General features: G+C 40.7%; 1 protein-coding gene across 2 annotated transcripts in view; it reads right to left on the reverse strand.

The window, feature by feature from the left end:
* Positions 1–18,790, reverse strand: part of PARP1 (poly(ADP-ribose) polymerase 2) — a 517,112-nt gene that overhangs the window by 220,817 nt on the left and 277,505 nt on the right. Inside the window, exons 2-3 of one of the 2 annotated variants that reach the window (XM_089445251.1) lie at positions 7,585–7,634; positions 7,283–7,487 (exon numbers count right to left, since the gene is read on the reverse strand). The exons of the other annotated variant lie outside the window; for it this stretch is intronic. Coding sequence (XP_089301377.1) covers positions 7,283–7,487; positions 7,585–7,634 — 255 coding nt within the window. The remainder of the gene's footprint in view (positions 1–7,282; positions 7,488–7,584; positions 7,635–18,790) is intronic. 2 annotated transcript variants of the gene reach the window in all.

Raw genomic sequence — 18,790 nt, forward strand, 5'->3', positions numbered from 1 at the left:
GACGCAGCCATGAGCGGTCCAGGGGGCGGGGAGGCCGCTCCCACCCCTCCAATCTCATCTGCAGAAGCTTTTAGCAGCCTGTTAAAACAGCAAGGGAAGAAACGCAAATCTTCAGAGGCGCCGAAGTTCATTAAGAAACTTGAAGAGATTCCTGAGATTGCTCTCCCAGAGGAACAATCGATCAAAATCGCTCTAGCTCTGGCAGACAGAGGCCTAGTAGGGCAGTTTATGGGCCGCTGGCCATCCACAAAAATCACGGACGAATGGATTCAGAGGAACTGGAGACCTCAGCTAAAAAACAATGTGATCTGTTATGCTGTGGGACGAGGCTACTTCATTTTTGAATTTACAACCAAAGAAGATCGGGATTTGGTGTTCAGAAACGGGCCGTATTTTATGGGAAATCAAGGTCTGTACCTAAATAAATGGAGCCCCGACTTCGACCCCTCCGTAGATGTCCCTAAGGAGGCGCCGGTCTGGGTTCGCCTCCCTAACCTCCCGATACATTGCTGGAGCTATCAATCCCTGCAGAAGATCGGAAATGGGCTGGGGCGTTTCATTGATAAAGCTGACCACAAGGGCCAATATACCTGCGCCAGAATCTGCGTGGAAGTCGATCTGGAAGCCGGTCTACCCGAAGCGGTCAAGCTCTCAGTAGGAGAATGGCAGCATTATCAGAAGCTGGATTACGAGCAATTGCCGTTCAAATGCCGAACCTGTCATGAGCATGGACATTTCCAGCGTGACTGCCCAAAAGCTTCAGCAGGGACCACGGTTGAAGAGGAAGGATGGAAAGAAATTAAAAAGGGAAAGGCTGTCCCAAAGCCCCAGGGGCAGAATACCTCTGCAACGCTGGGGAAACCTCAATCTAACCCAAAGTCCAATGCTGATTTCAAAGATGGCTCCTCCTCAGGAGAACAGGTGGAGACAATGGAGACACAAGAGGAAACTGGAAATAAGTCGAAGCAAGTGAAAGATATTGAAGGCGAATCATCGGCTCCTCCAGTTGATGATGGTCAGCAGGGGAAAGAAGGTAATGAAGAGCATATCAGCCTCGCCTCCGAATCTGAGGAGGACTCGGAAGAGAGAGATTCTGAAACAGATAACTCGCAAGTCACTCCTATTAAATCGACAAGGGGCCGGAAATCCAAGAAGAAACAGCGTGAGGAAAAAACTTATCTAGATGTCCTACAAGGTTCTCAAAAAACCCTCAAAGGAATGATGAATACGAGATCTGGGCGCAAGAGTAACAGGGCTCCAAAAGGAGCCTCAATCCCCCAAATCAGTAAATAATGAAATACGTCTCCTGGAACTATAGAGGATTAGGCAGCAGGTTGAAAGAGGAAGCCGTCAAAGACATAGTGAGAATATATTCGCCTGAAATCCTTCTCATCCAGGAGACTAAGCTGGAGGAACCCCTTCTCCTCCAATCCAGTAAAGTATTTTGGCAAAAAGGTCAAGGAAGAGCGGTTAGTGCAAGAGGTGCTTCTGGTGGAATAGCCACCTTCTGGAACAGCTCCATTTATGATCTCATTCAAGAAAAAAGCAGTCCCCATTGGCTTTTCACTCAGCTCCTTCACAAAGATTCTGGTCAACAAGTAAGTATGTTTAATTTATATGCTCCTGTTTTGCCAGGGGAAAAAAAAAATTGTTGGAACTCGCTTCAATCTTTTCTTTCAGAACAAAATCCAGGAAATATTATCATTGCAGGGGATCTGAATGTCACCCTTGCTCTTGATGAGAAAAAGGGAGGCTCCATTGTCAGGGACCCTGCTAGAGAATGGGTTGAAGATATTATGCTGGGCTGGGACCTGGAGGATATAAAACCTACTTCAGGCAAATTCACCTGGTCCAACAAAAGATTAGCCCCAAATCATATAGCTGCCCGTTTGGACAGATTCCTTGTCCATTCATCCTTCCTGACTTGCGGTCTAATGGCCACTTCTAAAATTCTTCCAAATCTCATTTCTGATCACAAGCCCATCCTCCTTGAGCTTTCAATGGATGGTAATTTAGGCCCCATTCCATTCAGGTTCAGCCCTCTGTGGATTCAGCAAGAAGGATTTCAAGATGTAGTTTCGGATGCCTGGAATAGGCCTGTCCATGGGTCCCCTTTCTATGTGTGGGAAGAGAAAATTAGAGTTTTAAAAAGAAGTCTTAAGGAGTGGGCAAAAAGATTGGAAACACCTTCTGCCAAAAGAAAAGAATCTCTCAACAACCTTGCTGCCCATCAAACAGCAATGGAGAATAGTCCTGTAACTCAAAATCTCCTTCAAAAAGAAGTCGAGCTGCAAAAAAAGGTTCACAAATCTAGCAGGGAGGAGGAAGAATTTTGGAGACAGAAATCTAGAAATTTATGGTTAAAGTCCGGAGATAGGAACACCAGCTTCTTTCACAAGCAAGCCGAAGCCAGAAAACACTTCAAAACAGTTTCTGAGATACAATACCAAAACACAGTTATAAAGGATTTTGATGGCATCAAGAGAGCTGCTTATTCTTTCTTCAAAGATCTTTATTCGGCTCCTGAAGAAAACCCTATAGATCCCCAGGCCTATCCGATGGATTTAATTCCCAATAGCGTTAAGGATTCGGACAACGACATGCTGACTGCTCCGATCAGCTTGGACGAAATTAAGCATATTCTGGATTCTATGGAGCCTGATAAAGCCCCAGGTCCTGATGGGTTCACTGTCAGGTTTTTCTTGGCCTGCTGGTCGACAATCAAAAAAGATTTACTGAGAATGGTCAAAAAATCCCAGAATTGTGCAAAGCTGGGTGGTGGCATCAATTCGGCATTTCTAGCATTGATCCCAAAGGAGAAAGGCGCTTCCGACTTTAGCAGATTTAGGCCAAAATAATTGCCAACAGGTTAAAGAATATTTTGCCTTCCATCATCCCTGAAAATCAAGGCGGATTCATAAAAGGAAGAAAGATTTTGGACAACATTGTGCTGGTGCAAGAAGCTGTCCATTCAAGTTGCCAAAGAAAAGAGAAAGGTATGGTTATTAAGCTCGATCTGGCTAATGCTTTCGATAGGGTAAGACATGATTTTTTGTTCAATGTAATGAAGAATCTAGGTTTCTCATCCGCCTTCATAAACTGGGTAAATGCCTGTATTGCCTCGCCATGGATCGCACCTCTGGTCAATGGCCGCTCAACTGACTTCTTCCAAGCCTCTAGAGGCCTCAGACAAGGTTGTCCCTTGTCTCCTCTCCTTTATGCTATTCAGGCCTCGGTCCTCAGTTTCCAGCTTGATCACAATCAGAAGATTCAAATTCTTCCTGGCCTTAGAACGACTCAGAGGGTGAAGGATATCAATCATGCACAGTTCGCAGATGACACTTTGCTGCTTGGAGGAGCCAGCCTTATCTCTGCTAGATCCTTCAAGAAGGAGCTGGACATTTACAAATCGATCTCAGGAAGCAAAATTAACTATCGGAAATGCTCAATCTATGGCTGGAACTGCACGATTAAGGAGCTGTCTGACATTGCAAGGCTTTTAGAAATGGATGGAAATCGTAATTGGGAGTCTTTTAAATATCTCGGGATCCCAATCTTCAAAACCAAACCCAAACTGGCCCATTGGATGCCGCTGCTCGATAAGTTAAAGAACAGAATCCAAGCTTGGGGTGCCTCATGGCTGAATAATGCAGGGAAAGTCATCCTGATGAAGTCAGTCCTTATAAGTATGCCGCTTTACCAAAACTCAGTTCTCCTCGCCCCCAAATCCTTTCTCAGCAAAATGGACAGTTTGTTGAGAAGATTTCTATGGGAAGGTGGGAACAACAACGACAGAAGGATCCATTTAGTGAACTGGGAGACCATCAAGAAACCTCTTCTGGAAGGCGGCCTCCATCTGCGTAACTTGGCTGCTCAAAACCTTGCTTTGGGAACCAAGATCTTGTGGAATTTAGTTTCCGGTAAATCTAGTTGGAGCAAAAGAGTCATCTGGAAGAAATACTACCAAGGACAACGCTTGAGATGCCTGGATAAGCCTCCAAGAACCTTAAAAGGATCTCCGATCTTCAATCTCTGCAGTCATGCTATGGAGCAGTTCAGCCAGCAACTTTACTGGATCCCAGGTAACGGGAGAAAAATTAAAATCTGGGAAGATTCAATTCTGGGAGACCAACCTTTGATTCAAGTGGAGGGGCTTGCAAATATCAGAGCTTGGCTTCAGTCCTCCAACTTGCACACCTTGTGGGACATTTCCACCTGGAAGAACGATCCTGATAGACTCTGGGATTGTTGGAATTTAGGAGAGATTCCTCATATGTTGCAAGGGGAAGCTTCACTTCTGCTGGATCTGCTTCAAGGCAAGTCTCCCTCAAAGGCCACCTCTAAAGACAAAAGAGGCTGGGGCTCCCTCTCAGGCTCTTACACAGCTGCCGAAGGTTACAAAAGTATTATGGTTGTCCCTTATGCTCCTCCTAATCCAGCTATATGGAAATTCATACGGGATTTCCCCTCTCTCCCCAAAATTGACTTTTTCTGTTGGACTGTTGCGCACAATAGCATTCTCACCAGAGACAATTTGAGAAGAAGAGGGATGGAAGGGCCCTCCAGATGCCCCCTTTGCTTGGCTGCTGAAGAAAATGTCAATCATCTGCTGTTGCTCTGCCCTTTTGCCCAGGTAGTATGGAAGGGAGTTCTGAGGTTAAACCATGCAAATTTTGTTCTTCCAGAAAGCATCTCTAATCTATTCCGAACCTGGATCATTCTTCCTCCCTTTTGCCTTAAAAAAAAAAGTCTTCTCAAAATAAGCTGGATGTGGATCCCTAAGTTTATATGCTGGAAGCTGTGGTTGGAGAGAAATAATAGGATTTTCAGAGGAGAAAGCTGCAATCCTACACGGGTAGTTTCCAAAATCAAAGCTCTGCTAGGCGAGGCTTTGGATGTCAATTCTACTTCCAGGAATGAATTGAAGTTGGTCAAAGAAGAGGAGCAATGGCTCCAAGAGCTGGTACCGAATCTGAACGAAAGATCCACACCTTCTGCTCCTATCCATGCCAACTGGGAGATCAGACTTGAGGAACAGGAGTTTATAAAGTGGAGATCATCCTTAGATGAATACTGTTTGTTCTTTGATGGGGCTTCTAAAGGAAACCCTAGGGCGGCAGGCAGTGGTGGGGTTCTTTTGAAACCTGGAGGTTCAACAGAGTTGCGATTCCATTGGGGCCTGGGCATCGAAACCAACAATAGAGCAGAGGCTCTAGCACTGTGGCAAGGGCTGAACCTGGCAATTAATCGAAACATCCCCTCTCTCTGTGTTTTTGGAGACTCTAGGCTCATCATCCAGGCAATATCCTCTCGTAAGACTCCTCATCAGATCCATTTAGCCACTGTTTTCAAAAACATTCAACTCTTACTGCCCAAGTTCAGGAAAATATCCTTCTATCACATATTAAGGGGGCTCAACTCTCAAGCAGATTTGGAGGCCAATCTTGGCTCCCTCTGCAACCGAAGAGCACTGGTGGTTAATTCGAGGGAATCCTTCTGTCCTATTCCATAAGGTTTATGCTGTTCGATCTGCTGTTTCTGATCCAATGGTTATTTCGTTGCTCCGCCCTCCTCTGTTTCTCGGATCCCTCCCTCAGGGTAATTTCAAAGCTTTATAAAGTATCGATTTCAGGTCAGACAACCCTCTTTTCAATACACCTATCTCCTGTCAAATCTTCTCTTGCGGATTCAAAACTCCTCTATAGTTATCTCAGATCCTGACCGGAACCTACCCTGCTCTCTTACCCGAACTTTGATTTCCTCTCATATCTGAACACCCTCAAAGCTTTTCATTCCCTAATGGAGGCACTCGTTCTGTAGTTTCAAGAAATGCATTACTGTGCGAAGAAGATCCTCATGTCACCTGTATATCCTCCAAAGAAACCGAGGATTCACTTAAGCTCGATTCACCTCTGCTAGCTGGTTCAGGGTCTGTCCAAAGAAATCCGTCGACCTCGGGCGATACAGCGATCAAAGCCGGGCAGCTCCTTCATCTATGCGGATTCTTCTCTTATCGAAACATCCAATGCTTCTGTAATGATTCGCCTGTTGTGTTTTTTCCTGTTCTCGGCGTTAGTTTGACAGAACAGTTTCTGAATTCTCTTCTTATGACAAGCTGAAATGTAATGCTAGCGGCAGGCAGTTTGCCGCCATAAATAAAATCAATACCCGTTAATGTCAAAAAAAAAAACATTGACATCCTGGAATAAAGGCAAAGGGAAAAAATACAATGAGGGATGCACTAAAAATATTTCAAGCCAATCCTCTCTGCTAATGACTATCATCCCATGAGCTTTTATTTATAGACAACCCTGAGATCATCTTTAAACCAACAAATACTTATATATTAATATGATCTTCAACGTTAATCACTGCCATGGGCCCCATGATCAAGTCAGATGAAATTGAAATGTGGGTTTGTATAGAAGTTTAAATCATCCAATAATCTGTCATGCAAAAAATATAAGTGCATGAAGACCAAAACCTTGTGTACGTAGCATAAGATCGTATTTATATATTGAAAAAATATGACAAGTCATTACATAGTAAATAAAATGTTGAATAACAGTCAGACAGTTTCACAGTGGCAAGTAAGAAATTAATGAGTATAGGGAAGAAAAATTGCAAACCATAATTGAAATTGAAGAGGTTGACGCTTGAAACACAAAATAAATTCAGATATATCCACATCAAGATGGTGAAAGACAATCTCAGAGGCAAGCAAACCAGCTAGAGGCCCTAAAATAGGGGCAAGATTGAAGATCGAACCATATGATCAGAATCAATAGCCTATCTTTAAGATTCAAATAAAAACTGCAATGAAAACAAGGAGATGAAAGCTAAAAATACACACAGTAAAGGTATCGGCGCATTTTTATATCAGAAACACCTACATAAATTGAATATGAATGTCAACTGAATTTGTTAACAGGTGGTTGTGAGAAATGATTATTATCCTCCCCACCCAGGTTCAACTCCCACAAGTGAAATGTTGAGCTCATATCAAGTATATTGTCGTAATGGATTTGAGCCTTGTTGTTGTACAGCCTGTTGAGCTCATATCAAGTATATTGTCGTAATGGATTTGAGCCTTGTTGTTGTACAGCCTTGAGCCCTGACGAATGTCCTACCCTTGCCTACGGGCTCAAGGGCGGGTGCTTGGTTACATGGGGGTGAAATGTTGAATATCAATGCTTCTAAGAAACACATTTGTTATACTTGTACATTTGCATTTTATTTGGTGCATGAATATGTGTATAACACAATATCAAAGAGATCATACCTCGCCTTTTACAATCTTCTCATTACAGCTTTTACACATTGCACGTGAACTTTTAGCACTCTCTATGGCATATTCATTGCTGCCATCATCTGCAGTACTTCCACCCCCACCCAGCGCAGAACCTTCAACAAGACCTTCAACATACTTCCTGATTTTTTGTTGATCTTCCCATCTAAGTGTGTCAACCCCTTCAACATCATTTAATCTGAAATTACAATCAAGAAATAAAAAAAACCATCAAACCTTCAATACTTTACGTAACAAGAAAATAATAATACAATGCAACAAGCTAAGATACATACGTTTTAAATTGACCTTTTTTCTTCAGAATACAGCCTGCATGATTCCACATCTGGACCATAAGACAGGTAAAAGATAGATCAATTTTCCGATGTGTAACATGACTAAAAAGACTAAATTGTACAACAAAAGTAACAGCAATCCACAGAAGGTCAAGGTTAAACTCCCAACCCAAAAAAAAAAATCATTAAGAATCCTTACCATCATTATTATCAAGTATCAACACATATGTAGGGATCAAATGTATTGCTCTTCAAAATTCCCAAACCTATTCAAATCCTATCTACAGTCACAATGTGCACTGCTCATTTCACGAAGAACTGTATGGTGTTGTCTGCGACAGAAAGACTAAATAACAATGCAATAAAACACACCCTCTCTATTTCACAAATAACATAATTGTCAATAAGATGAAATGAATAAATTAAAATCATAGGCAAAATCATCTGACTGGTTACTTTTCCTATTTTGCTTTTCCTCTTCCCACAGAGTGCACTGAGACATGAATCCACAGTTAACTATTAGATAATGGATGCATTAGCCATTTTTCCTCTAGTGGTTGTGATCATACAATCAAGTCACACTGAAATTGTAAAACTTACGAATTTGCAGATATTTTGCTCTCTGAAAAGTATGTGGTAAGACTCATTTCAATGACTGACACTCAATTATTTAGTAAACCTATCTAAGATGAAGATATCATCTGTACAATAGCACCAATGCAAGGTTCTAGAGGCAATCACAATCATGTGTGCTTGTTCCAACTAAGATAAAGATATCATCTGTACAAGAACACCACTGCAACGTTGTAGAGCCCATCATAAGAAAGTAAACTTGTACTATGAAGTAATTCTTGGTCTTCTATTTCTAGCATCTTAATATGTTCAGACAATTCTGATCCATGCACCAAGGGGTGATGACCAAGGGTACAATGCTATTGGAACCAAACAGTCCAAGACTAGTTCGCCTGTTGCGGGGTAGACATGAAAAACACCATGTCTACCCTACTCACCATCCTAGATGAAACAGTTTGACTTAGAGCTGACAGATTCGACCCAAACTCAGGCTGGCATACCCAAAACAAGAAAAAAAACCTGCCAAGTTTTAGTAGGTCCAACCTAGACCCCACCTAGTCAACACAATACCACCAACCCAAAATGCCTATAAAGTATAAACCAAACTTTTGGTCTGATTTTCATCACTCTTACTTATTTCTTGTTGCAGATTTTAAGAAGGGTTTCTAACTAAGTTTTTGAACTTTTGCAAAGTAACTAGGGTTTTTGGCATTTGCATAGCAGCTAAGGTTTTGACCAACATCTAAGGCTATCGACTTTTGAGTTGTTTGATTCTTTTCTACCAAGATATAAAGATGGTCAAGTCTTGACACTTGCCATCAAGCAGTGTATTATTTGAGAACCTTCAATTATTTTGGTCCGTGAATCATAGTTTCATGCCATGGTCCAATGTTGTTGGAACTATTAGTGTAATATGTACATGTGGCCACAACCCATTCAAATGTATCATTACCCTTCATATTTGCATCAGGGGGGCCACATTTTCTTTGACAGATTATCCCAACATCAGAGTTGATCCTGTGCATTTTTTGAGCTGATGTCAAAGCCCAGTGTTACATGATTAATTGTGCCTTCACAAGGATTCTTGTGGAACATCATGATGAGGGGCAAGTTGTGATGATATATCAATTCTAGTTTTGCTAAATCGTGCATGATCTATGTAAAGTGTTTACTTAGGTGGTTTCTCTAGACTCCTATGGTCAATCATGGCATAACCTTCTAAGTTCCATTTCAAAGATAGCCTTACCCTTATGGCTCATTCTAACCATCATATAGAGATCATTTATTGTCAAGATGGGTGTGCTGCAATTATGGGATGGGCCTATTAGAACACATGACAGTTTTCCTAGGTTTTTTCAGTTTACCCTTTGTAAAAGTTATGTTATATTATTGTAAAGGTTTTATACCTAGAACCACACTTCCCCTTTAACATAAGGGTGGATCTATGTATGTATGTCACACTTTGGCATAGGTGATTACTTCCCTAACACACTGAGTTATTTGATATGTATTTGGTACTTTAGATCATGTTAAAAAACATAATGTGGAGCACTCTCCCCCTCCAAATATTTTTATCTATGTTGCCAGGAAACGTGTCGGTTCGGGGACGGGAACGAGGACGTCATTTTTTGAAATGGGGTGTGTGGGTTCGTCGGGGGTATATTATAATTTATATATATAATATATAAATATTATAAATTATAATATATATGAATTTGTATATTTTTCAACTTTAAACAAGAAAACTAAAATATTTATGATTTAAACTTTATATATTTAAACATGCACATCATTGAACATTCAACATTCACAATGAAATTTCAAAATTTCTAGTTTGATATCAAGTGCAAATTGGAGTTTACATATTAATAAGAATCATGATATATGTCAATTGTCATACTAATTCAAAATTTTCCTTGAGGAATCTCCAAACATAGAACTAGGAAATTTTAAAATACTAAAATAAAAATAGTTAATAGTGAACAATGGCTTCCTCAAGAAATGTCATCAACATCCATGTCATCAGCATCTCTCAAATCTTCAGTTAGCATGCTCTCCAGGTAGGAATCACTCTCATCTTGAGGCTCTTGCTCATCCATAGCAACTGGAGGTAGCTCAATAAGGCCATCTAGTTGTATCTCCTCGTCCACACACACATCATCATCTATGTATTGGTCCCATCTCTTGAAAGGACCCTCCTTGTACCCAAGGGTTTTTTCAAGATATGATACGAAGTGTCTATGAATGTACACTAAGTTCTTTGCCTTCTTTGAGCCCAACCTATTTCTCTTTACTGAATGGATAAAGGCATAAGTACTCCAATTCCTCTTGCAAGATGAAGAACTAGCTACCTGGAATATTAGGGGAAGCCCATTAAATTAATTAAAAATTTAAAAATAAAAACTAAAATGAACCCCAAAGAACCCTAAAGAACCCGATTTTGGGGTTCCAAGTACCCATCATCAGGGTTCTCCGTACCCGTCAAGACAAAAGAACCCAAATTTTTTTAATGGAGAACTCGGCTCTTCATTGAAGAACCCAGTTCTTATGGGTTCTTCTCAAAAGAACCTGTACCTGAATCCGATACTTGGGAACGAGAACTCGGGACAGTTTCAAGAACCCCACCCTCGGGTTTGTGAACCCATGCAACATATATTTTTATGCATTTGGACAATCAAGCAACCCTCCCCAAAGCACCTATCCTTTTTAAGGGGTACTTTACATACTTGTTGGACTATATGTCACAGATTTTAAGAAGTCATCCCCTTATTCAATAGATCATTAGCATTTTACCTCAAATGTGGAGTTTGTTTGAGGAGGTCATTGACCCCTCACTTCTTGAAGATGACAATTGGCATGCTTTAAGGAGTCGGTTACACCTTGGAGACTTCAATTTTGGATCATCAGATTACTTTTAGAGGAGTTATCCACCTTCTTAGAGCCACATATGCCACCTTAGGTGTCGTGTTTGCTAGGTCGTTTCACTTTTTGAGAGGGCAACCACACCTAGGGGGTTGTTAAACCTCATTCCTTGCTTAGAGGCTAGGCATTGGAGATTTGATCAGTTTTCCTCCTCTTTGATGGAGACATCCTACCTCCATGGAGATTGTTGTGACTATGGCATAACCACTACACATATTTTTATGTATTGTTGACCTTACCCTTCTTAGCTATTTAACCTAGGATATATCTTGTGTTGGATATAACCTAAGTTGCATGGTATGAGGAAATGGAAATACATCTTTGAAACAAGAACACGCTGGAAACGTGAACCCCAAAAAGTCAAGAAACAGGGAAACGTGAAATATACTTTGAAAGAAAGCATTTAAGTTTTAACATTATAATTTAGAATATAGATACGAATTCATGAATAGATTTGGAGCTGCCAAGGAACAAGGCCCAAGAAAATTATTCTAGGGCATATACATACATATCATTGAAATTATTGTGTATATTGGGATACTCATCATCAATATCACCCTCTAAGCATCAAAATACAATGGAAAAAGCTTAACATGTCAAATCCAGATTTTGTTTGAGTGATGGCTACACTTGTACTAAGTCATGATAGAGGAGTTCAACGATCAATGCCACTAATATTAAGGTATATAGAGGGCTTGGTGCTCTTGACTAAATGCTATTTCCATAACCTCGTACATGGCAGAACCCAATGAGACATTGAAATCCCTTCAATCCTGAAATCGATTAAGTTTGTTGGTTTTGGGGTGAGATCTAAAGTTTTACTTTCTCCATATGAAATCTAATGAGGTTGGAGCCACTCTGAAACATCTTGATTCAATGGTAATGTTAAAACTTTAGGTTAAATTGAACATTACCATTAATTACATAACATATTCTTAAAATTACCATTAATTACATAGGATTAGTAGCACCCTAGGCTTGAATGTTAGGTTGTCCCACTCATAAATTATTTATTTTTTTAAAGTAAGTTGTGTTTGGCCCACACACACAACATAAGCATGTTTTGCTGCCCCATGTGTTGTATGGACATTCATACAACATTCAAACACGATTTACGAATGCTAAAACGCAAGGTTTCAAAACAGTGAAACACGTTTTATCCGAGCTAAAACACTTTTTAACCACATTTCAGAGTTTTTGCACCGAAATGCGGCTAGTATGAGGGGTGTCCCATGTTTCCTATAACTTAGGATTCAACCTATTGTACTTCACAAAGTAAACCTTTGCATCATATGTTTATCATCATTAATATATACTCCCTAGGTCTAAGGTTCATTGCTCTCTCCAGAAATAGCATCATTACATCACAAACTTCTAAGGATAAACCCCCCCACCCCCGACCTTAAGAGAGCTAGCCAAAATGAGAGGAGACTTGCACTATAGAGACAATGGTGCTTCTCCTAGGGTTACCTCAATGTTGAATCTAGGGTTACCTCAATGTTGAATATGTGGATTAGAGCCTTTTCCACTTAGATGCAAGCTGAAGAGGTAATACAAAGCCAAGGCCATACTTCATTCTTTCATTGTATTACTATGTGTGGTTAAGGCTAACCTAGTCAGCTTTGATACTTCATTCTTTCATTGTATTACTAGGTGTGGTTAAGGCTAACCTAGTCAACTTTGATATGTAGACTCCATAACTCCCTTAAGAGGTGTGCCCCTACTCATGTAGGCACATAAACCTCTTGTGAGGAATCAAATAACCCTCTCGAGAGAATGCACTACCCAACTTGAGTAGGTATCAAAACAAAACCTAAGCTTTATTCATAAATCATCATGTTTTAATTATTGAGGAAGGCTCCTTAATACAAGTGTTTTAACTTGTATGCCTGTGGGCACTATGTATTTGGCATTCTCGTGGTTGTCGTATTTTCTCTCTTATGTGAATTTGTGCAGCGCACTAATGCTCGAGCATATTTCTCTATCTAACACACTTTTGGATCAGCCCTAACACACCTTTAGCACTAGTTTTTTCTCTTTTTACTATAGATTTTTGGGTTGGAGTTTTCATTCCATTCAATCCCCTCTTTTTCTTTGTTATCGCAACATGGTGTCAAAGTAGGTATGAACCTTTGTTACCTTCTTTGTCCAATGTAAACCACATATGAACCCCAACCTTCCCTGAAATATCTAAATGGAGAGCAACTCAACCACCAACAACAACAGTGGCTAGTACCACTAAGGGACTTGATCAAATTGGACACAAGGACACGTGACCTCCCTATAGTCAACATGGTTGGGTGGATGGTTCACCAAATTAAGTTGACTCTTGGGGTTGATCATTTCCTACCTGTTTCCTTGTTGTTGGGTTTTCTTCTTGGTTGTTCATGTTGTTGTGAGTCGTGACTAGATTTTGGTGTCGAAAAGAGAACCAAGTCATAGGGGAGTGCTAGCGATTCTTTTTCATGGTGTTTTTCTCATTAGAAAAGATGCTTTTTAGGGTTGTTGGTACTGGTCTTATGCACTAATTACAAAATCCTTGTCCACTATTTTGAGAACCCGACACTAGGGTTTCACCTAGGTCATTTTGCAACCCACTAATTTCTTTCAATCTTTTTATTTCAAGATTGATCCGAAGATTTTAGCTAGTATTGTTGCCCTAACAACTATGAAACGAGATTATTCGGTCATCTCTTTTCAAAAGTTTCCTAGGTTTTATCTTAGGATTTTAACCCAACTTCTCAGGCTCACTACAACAACAAATCCAAAAGTTTGTTTGGATCACATATTTAAGATGGACTTCAATGTTTGGTCCAAAGTTTTCTTGTCATCAACTAAGAGAATACATTTTCAAATCTTTTCTTTTAGGGTTTAACCCTTCTTTCACAGTTTTACCCTTATTCAAGGTTGCACTTCTCTGGTAGGACTCCTTGGGTATCTCTAAGGATTTTTACCCTCCTTACAAGAGCAACACTTTCTTCCTAGGGTCTTTTTCCTTCTATTCAAAGTTCAACGATATCTTCTTGTTCATCCTTTACAATAACATTCCTCTAAGGTTGTGTTCTTGGCTAAGGCTTGTGCTACCCTGAATACATAAACAATATGTTACAGCTTTCTTGCAAAGATGCTACATTCCCTTCCTTGGTCTATATTATAATAATAATAATCTATATTTAAGGTCACATCCAAGCCAAAAACCAAATTGTTGTATCAAACCCCCTCGTTTGTGGAACAAGGGACCTTCCTTTGTGCAGTGAATTCACTGTTGAAGTCTACAAAGGTGTGCATACTCTACTCCCCCCTCTAGTTTTGAACATGTGAACCCTTGGTAAGAAACACATGCTCTTAACCATTAGGCCCACTCATGTTGTACTATAATAATAATAATAATCCAATTTTAGGGTCACAGCCAAGCCAGACACCAAAATGGTGTATGAGACCCCTTTGTTTGTGGGACAAGGGACCTAGCTCCATGTAACGATTTGACAGCTAAAGTCTAAGAAGGCATACATAATATGTAAATCTACCCCCCTCTAGATTTGAAATTGTCACATCTTAGGAGGAAACACATGCTCTTAACCATCGAGCCCATACAAGGGATTCCTTCAACTTTACGAAGCTATCATTGTTGAACCTAATGGCCTCAAAATGACTCGTTGCCCTATTCAATAGGGCTACTTATATTGGGTAGATCTAATACAAAATAACTTCATATGTAATAATGATTCACATACGAAGAGTTATGTCTTCAAGTGATTTTAGTTGTGCACTCTCCATATGAGTTTAATCTAGCGTGCCAAACCCTTGATCATGCCATGACTTCCTCAATTTTATTTAGGGTTTTTAAATCCTTTTGTTGTAACATCTTTGATTTTGATAAGTTAGTTTTTATTTATAAAAGAGGGTATAAAAAATATAGAATAAAAAAATAAATGAAAATGAAAGATTAAAATAAGAGATGAAATGAAACCCCATCAAAAGAAAATCAAAATTTGTACAAGTGAGCAAATCTAAATGCCACTTCAAAAGAATAAAATTACATTGTAAATAAACTAGCGTTTTGTGTGCAGCTTGTTTAAAATGCCACAATCTGATGTTTTGATTTGAATCATATAGTTAATTCATGAGCAAATCATTTAAATTTATGTCTTAGATTAGTGAATAAGTTCACCCAATTGTTTAATCTTGGTAATTAATCTTGGTAGAACATGATTAGATAGGATAGAATAGAATAAAATGATGGCCTAACATGCTCAAAATTTGGCCAAGTGATGTATTAGATTAAGGTTACAAAAATTAGGCAAGTAATTGACCGCTAGAACAAATGTGCCAAATTTTAGATTAATGTTTGTTTGATTACAACTTTTTTCCCCTTGGAAAAATCGTAATTTTCATTAAGATAGGAAAATTACATGTAGATGTTATAAGCATATGCATGATTTAGCAGGTTGTGTGCCTGTCCATGATTAATAACAAAAATATGTTCTCCGCGCAGGGAGCCTGAGCTGCGTGGTCCATGTATGGGCAGTGGTAGTACTGGAAGTGTTCTCCTTCTCGCTGCTCTTGGATCGTCCAAAGGTTGCATGGCCTGATCGCTACCTCTTTGGAAAGTTTGTCAGCGAGTGTGTTTCGTTCCCTGTAGATATGGTGACATGCAAAATTGTCAAAATATGTAATGTATCTATGCACCTCAATCCAATATGTGTCGCAATGTGTAAGCATGACATGTTGATGTTTTGTTAATCTAGTTGCAAACAATTTTCGAGTCACCAAAAACTTGTAGATTATGACAGTTTTTTTCAATTGCAAATTGAATGAGATTTTTTGCAGTGATGAGCTCTGCATAGTTGTTAGTGTCATTTCCAAGTCCCATTTGAATATGGTAGAAATGTGAATCTGTTATATATAGCGTTGCCCCACCACCACATTCTGTGTATTGTGCCTATCCATCAAAAAAAATCCTAGGGTTGTGAGTGATCAATGGACTCAGGGGTGATAATTCTGGGAGAAGAGTTGGCATCGTCCTCAGGTATAGCGCTATAATCGGCAAGGATTCTGGCTATGATGGTTGGCCAATGGGGGCCAGAGTCCTGGAAGATGGTGCAGCTCCTAGCTATCGAAATTTCCCAGCTAATGAGGATGGGCAGGTTCCTAGCTTTCGGAGTAGGTGTCGATGACCACCAGTTTGCCCAAACCTCCCTTGTGGTTTGTCCCCTCCCGATAGTGGTTGAGGGTGTGTGGGATAGAATGGAGTTCCAAAGATCATTTGTGATGGGGAATGAGAGAAACAGGTGATCCAAAGTTTCAGTGTTGTCCTTACATAGGCAGCACCAATAAGATCCATATTGCCCCCTTTTGTTTAGGTTGTCTCCCGTCGGTACCTTATTCTTCAGTATGGACCACATAAGCAGTCTTGTTCGAGGAGGTGCTTTGAGGTTTCACATTCCCTTCCACCATAAATCTATGTGGTGAGGTTTGTGTCTATTGGCCAGATGTAGGTAACCTTCTTTTGCAGAGTACCGTCCATTTTTTGCAATGGCCCGTGTAATCTCATCCACCCTTTGTCTTATACGAATGTGAGACTCAATGAGCATTGTTGTGTAAGTGCTCCAAGATTGGTGCCATTGAATAGGTAGGAGCAGACTGTGGGTTGACTTCCACGCTTGGTGGAGGAAAATTGATCTCTCCTGGTCCACAATGTGAGTTAAGTGTGTGATACCTTTCTCATTAAGGTTTTGGAGTAAGCCTTCAGGTAGCAGGTGTGCATTCCCACATCCTATCCAAGGGTCACGACCTATGCGAACAGATGTCCCATCAGATATTCTCCACATAAGGCCGTCACGTATAAGTGACAATGAATTCAAAACCGCTTTCCATATGTTTGAGACCCCATATTTGTTCCAGCTTGATTGTCTCAGCCAGTCCAACAGCCTTAATGGCTCAATATACTTAGCGGCTACAATTTTGGTCCAGAGGCTGTTAGTGGTGACTAATTTCCACCCTAGCTTGGCCGCAAGTGCAGAGGAGAAATCTTCCAATTTCTTTATACCCCAACCACCCCATTTCTTAGGGATAGACAGAAGATCCCATTTTGCCCATGCATAAATCCTCCCTTTTTGTTTGCCTTTCCACAAGAATCTGCAGCAGAGGTTTTGTATTCTATTGAGGATGCCTCTTGGAATCCATGCGAGGGACATCCAGTAAACGGGGGTGGCCTCAAGAACCGCTTTGATGAGCACCAATCTTCCGGCTCTGGAAAGATGCTTATGATACCATATATTAAGTCTTCTCTCGAGCTTAGAAATCAACCATATCCAGTCCACTATTTTATATCCGAGTGGCTTCAGTCTATATCCCAGGTATCGAAGGCCTTCATCTAGCTGCATCAGGGTAAATGGGAACCTTTGTAATGCAAAATGTATCTCATGAGGAGAGCATTCTGAAACTGTAATGGTGGATTTTGAGTTATTAATGATCATGCCTGTAGTGGTTTTGAATAGGTTGATGGTGTGTTGGATGGTGGTTAGATCTCCTATCCCCCCATTAAGAAACATTAGCACATCATCCACGAAAAGGAGGTGTGTTATCGTACATCTGTCCGATATCCTGATTCCCGAGAGCCTGCCTCTATGGTGCATGTCCTTGATCAGTCTGCTAAGCCCTTCCATGACTAGGAGGAAAAGTAGGGGAGATAATGGGCAACCTTGTCTGAGTCCTCTTTCAGAGCCAAAGAAAGGAGATGCAGCCCCATTTATCAGGACACTAAAGGATATATTAGTAATGCAGCACATGATCCATTTAATGACTCCCACAGGAAATCCTAAATGAGTAAGGAGCATTCTGATGTATAACCAACTTACCCGGTCGAAAGCTTTTGATAGATCTGCCTTGAGGATCATACCTTTGATCTTCTTAGTCTATATGGAGTGCAATACCTCCTGGGCCGTTCCAATGGCCTCATGTATCTAACGATCCTGTAGGAAGGCAAATTGTTCTGAAGATATGTGGGTGGAAAGGATGGGGCGGAGGCAGTTTGCAATGATTTTGGATATGATTTTGTATAAGCAATTACACAGGGAGATGGGTCGAAAATCATTGAATCATTGAAATATGACGGATTGTCAGATTTGGGGATGAGGGCGATGAAGGTGGAATTGATGGCCCCATGCATACGGCCAGTCATCCTGCATTCCTCGATGACCTTGAGCAAATCTTGTCCTAGAATGTCAAAAAAGGCCAGATAGAACTCTATCGTCCAACCATCTGGACCAGGGCTCTTATCCTTCTTAAACCATTTCAGGGTAGCCTCCAACTCCCCCAGTGTGACTTCTCTATAAAGATCCATCACATCCTCTTGTTCGATAAACCGAGGGAAAAGCTGTGCTACTCTAATGATCTCTGCTAGGGTGGCATTAGGGGGGGCCTGGTAAACCTGTTTGAAGTGAGAGGTAGCCAAGGAGGCCAGGTGAGGGAAGGTATCCACCTAAACTCCTCACTAATTTTTCAGTATCCATATAGTATTAATAACTCTTCTTCCATTTGCAAATTTATGGAAAATTTTCAGTGTTTCACGGGGACGCATCCCCCAGGGTCGGGTGCGTGCACCCTTCGCACCCCACGCACCCAGGATGGGGGGACGTCTGGGGAAACGTTTCCCCACGTCCCCCTTTTGGGGAGACACGGGGAGACGCAGGGGGGGACGTTTCCCCAG

This window comes from Pinus tabuliformis, chromosome 9 (genome assembly GCF_031772625.1).
Source record: "Pinus tabuliformis cultivar Carrire ecotype Pingquan chromosome 9, CPIR1, whole genome shotgun sequence".
NCBI lineage: Eukaryota > Viridiplantae > Streptophyta > Pinopsida > Pinales > Pinaceae > Pinus > Pinus tabuliformis.